The sequence below is a fragment of the Cibotium barometz genome, chromosome 49 (genome assembly GCF_041138505.1).
Source record: "Cibotium barometz isolate CiBa-2024 chromosome 49, ASM4113850v1, whole genome shotgun sequence".
In the NCBI taxonomy this organism is placed as follows: Eukaryota; Viridiplantae; Streptophyta; class Polypodiopsida; order Cyatheales; family Cibotiaceae; genus Cibotium; species Cibotium barometz.
The window spans coordinates 18,931,694-18,937,475 of record NC_141094.1 but is presented as its reverse complement, the minus strand read 5'-3'; the positions used below and the strand labels follow the sequence as shown (position 1 = coordinate 18,937,475).

The 5,782-nt window shown below is 41.3% G+C and overlaps 1 protein-coding gene across 1 annotated transcript; it reads left to right on the top strand.

Moving 5' to 3' along the window:
- The first annotated feature begins 3,706 nt into the window (after positions 1–3,706).
- On the top strand, positions 3,707–5,563 carry LOC147610372 (uncharacterized). Its single transcript, XM_086786507.1, has 6 exons — positions 3,707–3,929; positions 4,037–4,297; positions 4,418–4,671; positions 4,766–4,840; positions 4,941–5,341; positions 5,426–5,563. The coding sequence occupies exons 1-6, from the start codon at positions 3,707–3,709 to the stop codon at positions 5,553–5,555; spliced, it is 1,344 nt and encodes a 447-aa protein (XP_086642633.1). The 3' UTR covers positions 5,556–5,563.
- Positions 5,564–5,782: the final 219 nt, after the last annotated feature.

Genomic DNA, 5,782 nt, shown 5'->3' with positions numbered 1-5,782 from the left:
CTGGGCCCTGGCGCTCCTTCTCTCTCTCTCAGCCTTCATACTTCATACTTCACCGTTTGAGCAACAACAGCTACACTTATGTAGTTATGATGTCCTTTTCCTGTGTAGTTGCTCAGGATGCTATCGTAGTGGAGCAATTCTATTGGGAATGCAAAAACGTCTGCACGGAATTTTGTTGGGAAACCCATAGTATCGTATGACTGCACGAGCATCCACGAGCCACGCAGGAGCATCCACGACCTACGCCAAGAATGGCTCCAAAAAGAAAAGAGGTGCATTTTTCCTCTTGAATGTTCACTCTTAAATGGTCCCTCCTGCATAGTTCGCTGGCGAAACTAGCAGGAGGGATGATGTTGCTTGCGAGGAGCTGTTGCATGCGCATGATGTTAACAGCTTGCGGATAATGTGGCTTGAGAGAACTTCCAATGCTCCTCCTGCATAGTTCGCTGGCGAAACTAGCAGGAGGGAACAACATTGCATCAATCTTCTTCCTACTCAATCAGTGTGTGGTTCAGTTTGCAGTCCCTCCATATGCTTGTACGTATGTGTATGTACATACATGAGACTCTCAGCCTTATGTATTGTGTATGTATTAATGCACTTGTGTAGTTATGTATGCCTACACCTGAAACAATTGGATCAAGCGACCCTTAGCCTCATGTATGTGCATATTTGAATGCATGCACTAGGTATGAATGTATATAATTATGCATGCTTACCCTAAAACGCTCTTTTGGAGGGGAGAAAACATGCTTACCTTGGATCAAGAGACTCTCAGCCTCAGTGGAGTCAATGAAGGTGACCACGTGATTGGCATCATTGCTTGCTCTGAGAGCATATTGCTTTCTCATCATGCCAGAGTCGTGGGGGACAATGGAGACCTGCATCTTGACATGCTTGTTGTTGAGCCGTCTGACCTTCACCTGGGCATGGGTGTCCCCAACCTTGTAAAGCCGGCGGAGCTCGAGTTGGAGCCCTGCTTTCCCCCCTGTAAAGGGAGCAGTCAGGGTCACACTGCCCACATGAACCTGCTCCACAATGTCCCCTGGCACAAGCTTGTCCTCCCCCAAGTAGCTCAAGGAGCAGGGGATTTCGTGGATGAGGTTGACAACATCTTACTGATGTGCATTGCTAGTGTGGAGACAAAGAAGAGGTGTGGAAGACATAGTTCGCTGGCGAAACTAGCAGGAGGGAGCAACGTTGCACACTTTCTCCAAAAGATATAGCTCCAAACAAGAAACATTACTGCATGTGGTGGCCTTCCATAAGGCTGGCCAAAAACCATAAAGGCTGCTCCAATCAAGAAACAACATTGCATGTAGTCATGTAGAGATGTAGATTGCTATGGCGAAAGTGTCCCTTTGTGTGCTTATGCTCTGCCTATCCTAGAGCTTTTTGGATGTAGATTGTTACAGCCCTTGTGGTCATTGCAAAGTTATTGCCCTTGTGGCTTTCTTTTATAACAGGCATGGGTGTATGTGTTTTTGCAAAGAGACTTTTGGCTTCTTTAAATGGCATGTAATTGAAAAACCCAATATTTTCTCTCTATCATATATATATATATATTCTTGCAGGCAGTGAAGACTAGAAAGAGAAAAACTCTTGCAGCATCTAATGCTAGTACCAAGAAATCAACCATGGAGCCTACTGAGAGCATGGAGCATCTTGAAGATAAACAAGAGGATGAACAAATGGTTGAAGACACAAATCTGGCTACTAGTAAAGAACTAGTTCATGTTGCAGCTACACAAGATGATTCAAAAGATAAGGATGATACACCTGACGAGCTGATTCCTCAAGCAATCTCTAAGGCAGATGGTTCTGACTTTTTGTCTAGGTTGGCTCTTAATCCTGGAATTCTAGCACCTAGGATTCCCCTTTGCAGGTGCAGGATAAATGAAAGGGTTAGAGAGCTTAGACGTGATTTGTCCAGATTAAAGTCAGTTTTGGAAAAAGAGGGCTATATGGCAATGAAGGGTAGCTTGATTCTGTCAACTAATTTGCCTGATGGGTCTACCTTGGATGTTGATGAAACAATAACAAGTACTTGGGATAGGCATTGGCAGGCTATCAATGCTGAGTTTGAGGAGGAGCTTGAATCTAAGGAAGAGTGGTCTATGTTGAGGGGGAAAATGTTTTTTGTATGGGAGGGTAATCACAGGACTGCAGCTTGGATGGAGTGTATCAATGAGAGTTTTGCAAATAACAAGGGAAAGCATATCAGAGTTCAAGCTGAGTTCATTGTACCAAATGAAAAAGATGAGCAGGTTCTTGTGGCTACTCTACAGAGAATTAACTTGTAAGATTCTCTCCCATATCTCTCTATATAATGAATGAATTTCTTTTCAATTTGTATTTTTGCACTAGGATTTGTTAGTATTGACTATTGTCAATCTTTATTTAGGATGCATGAAGAGGCCATTGTTATTACAAATCTGAAGGATTATCTCTATCACACAAGTACCCTTTGTGCATTGGATGAGACACCTCTCATGGAGAGTTTCACTGAAGCGGAAAAGAATCACATTGCCTCCGTGAGAGCAAGAGAGGCAAGCATGGGAAAAAGGGTGTGGTATCCCTTGACCCAGTCAATACTAGGCCGCATGGTTTTTGCGGTAGGTTTTCTTTTGAGAAAGTGGTTTCAATTCATTCTATGATTCTTTTTTTTTTACTTTTTGTTGTTTTTTGGGTTTTTCATTTTTTATTGCAGGGAAAATGGGACACAGCATTTGAGGTAGCATGCAAGAAGATCAATCCAGGACTTTCCAAAGAGGATAGAGATGTGGAGGTGACAAAGGCAAAGAAGAATGTTATCAAGACTTACAATAGAAAAATGATAAGGGTTTGTTGATATTCACTTTCATGTATTTTTGGATACCTTTCTTTTGAGTTTTAAAGGAATGACTGGCTATTTAAGCTTTTGTGTAAAAGGATATTGCTTTTATGTCTTAGATGCTTTCGGTGGTTAATCCATCAAATGGCAAAGAATGGTTTGAGATATTGTGGAAGCTTCCCTTTGAAGAGCCCCAATATAAAATTAGTTTGGAGAAATTATATGCGCTATCCTCAGCAGCATGTTCTCCAATTCTTAAATGCTCAATGCTAAAGCTTCTAGGACAAGATGACAATGTAAAGCAATCTTATGGGATGCCTCTTGGAGACCATCAATACATTTCATGGTTGGCCAAGGAGGTGTGGATGGACCAATTGCTAGAGGATGCAGCCAGATTGGTAAAACAGGTGGTGGATTCTAATATCGGCAAGGAGAAACTGACATTGCCTCAAGAGCCAAGTTTGGAAACATACTTCATGGACATTGTTGGGAGGTATCGAGCTGTATTGTTTTATTCATTTGAGAGAGAGATGAATGTGGCAACGCCAGCAGCAAAACATGTTGACTTAAAAAATGCTTCTAGACGTTTGGTCTACAGGTGAGAAATAAGATATCAAGTTTAGTGGTATTGCTGTTTAGAAATATTGTAATATTATGCTTTTCTAAAAGTTTGTTTTTTTGCTTGGGTTTAGATATTTGCTGATGCTTATCTCTACGAAGAAAATGCCTTTCTTGCCTCATGTTTGTAAGGCATGGATAGTGGATTCTACATTCAGCATGTACTCATGTTCTATCTTTAGAGAAAACAACCAGACAGGTGGGGCTTTGATGATAACTGAGTGGGAGAGGAAGAAGTGCCCTTAGTGGCTGGACATGAAGAGGGGGGAATGTTTGGAAGAGGACAAAGAGATATACTTGCGGCATTTGAAGGGGGAGTGCATGTCTGACTCTGGTTCTTCAGGTTCTGTTAATGAGGAGGAGAAGAAAAGGATCGATGAAGAATTGCGAGCCTTGAAGGAAAAGGACCTACAGGAACAAATTCAAGCCTCAAATAAGGGGGGACGACCACCAAATAAGCCTGTGAATGAGAGTCAAGGTAAGTTTACTATATTGATGTAGGATTGCATATAATGTTACAAATGTGTACTCTTTAAATGGATGCATTTTTTGGTTTTCTGGATCATATAGTGCTTGATCATGCAGTTCCAAGAAGTGGTGCAAATCCATCGGGGTTTGTTTCATTGACTGCTTTTCGTGAGCAAGAGAGGCTTGGTGTGAGAAGTCAAGTGAATGTATGGACATATGACTATATTCAGTTGGGAAAAGAGTTGCTAGAGCATAATTTCAAGGAGGGCTTTGAAGTCATGAGACAATTTTTCATGAGTCACTCCCTACAACAAAAATTCAGAGGAGGCAAGCCATGTAGTTGGAGCATTGACTTCACTGTCATTGATTTGCCAACAGGTTTGTAAAGACCTGCCCCCTTTTCCAATGGAACCTCTCTCTTGGCACACCTCTTATTTGTAACATTTTTTGAAACTTGCTTTCTATTTTGGCTTGTTTTCTTGGATTGTCTTTTCTCAGGAACTCCAGTTGCAGGCTTTGATGATGGGATTCCTTATTGGAATCAAATTAGTGAGGATCATATAAAGAGTTCTTTGGTGGTGGCCAATGCTGTGATGGATGACTTGGGTTGGGTTTTGGTTATCACTAGTCCTACTCACCTTTCTCTTGTGGAGCGAGTTGCTACTAGGACACGCATGGTTGCCGGATTTCGTTGGGCTTTAAACTCTTCAGAGCCTTACAGCTATGAAACAAGACTAGGAGTGTCTACAAAGGTAATGCTACCATGTACATTTATATTGATGTTTATTAAGTAGCTTGCAAGTTGTTGAAAATAATACTCTCTCTCATTATTGTATTTACATGTAGATGACATTGCTGCATGTGGTGGCCTTCCATAAGGCTGGCCAAAAACCAGTTGTTAACCTTTTGAATGCTCAAAAGGTAAGTTATAAAGTGTAAGGTTTGTGCGGTTTGTGCTATTGTGTTGTGCATTCCTTGAATGGATAATTTAGTTGTGTTTGCTTCTTTTTCTTTTTTGTAGGTAGGACAAGCGTTGGACTTAGACTTCTCCAAAGAGGTCTTGGTCCATTGCTTGCCTTCATCTGCAAGGGCTAAGCGTGATGGTAAGAGTGGAGGTTGGAGGGGCCCACTTGAAAAGAGTGTCCCCCTGATGTTGTTCTTCATGGAGGCCTTATGTCCACATTTAGGCTCAGTGCTTGAGATGGGAGGTGGGACTGGCTCTGTTATGAGAGCTGCTATGCACAGTGCACGATTGTGCATGGTGATTGAGAGAGATGATGAGATATGTACCAGTCATTTGATGCCATTTGTAGATAATTACTATAAAGTCAGCACTGGAACTGCTGACTTGGGTGGTGGGTTTGGAGATTTGCTTGGGGATGATGAGGAGAGTTTGGCAATCACAGATGTTCCACTGGACTAGTGAGTATCTCTATGCTTTGAAAGCACCATGGAATTTTGAAATATTCAGATGATAAGGTTCAATGTTTGTTGACCATTTTGTAGTTGTTTGCCTTCTTATGCAGAGAGCATGGCAAGAGAGATGGAGGCAGACACTCGTTATGATCACACTACTCGGCAATCTAAGAAGAGACCAAAATGTTATTTTGTAGATGACATTGCTATTTCAGAATAACTGCAATAATAGGGTTTTTTTTCCCTTCCATGAATTACGTGTATTGCCTTAAGTTTTGGACATCTTTGCTACAAGTGATTTTAATATTATGTTTTAATTATGCTATTTTGGTCATTTTTGTGCGCACATATAAAAGTGAATTAAAAGACTCACACACATATATACACACACATATGCATGCACACTACACATACATACACACACATACATAGGTCTTATTGCTTGGT

Excerpts from the sequence above, each read along its gene's own strand:
- LOC147610372 (XM_086786507.1), top strand. The coding sequence starts at position 3,707 with ATGAAGAGGGGGGAATGTTTGGAAGAGGACAAAGAGATATACTTGCGG. Across the intron at positions 3,930-4,036 it reads GCCTGTGAATGAGAGTCAAG|TTCCAAGAAGTGGTGCAAAT; the intron begins GTAAGTTTACTA and ends TTGATCATGCAG. Across the intron at positions 4,841-4,940 it reads ACCTTTTGAATGCTCAAAAG|GTAGGACAAGCGTTGGACTT; the intron begins GTAAGTTATAAA and ends TCTTTTTTGTAG.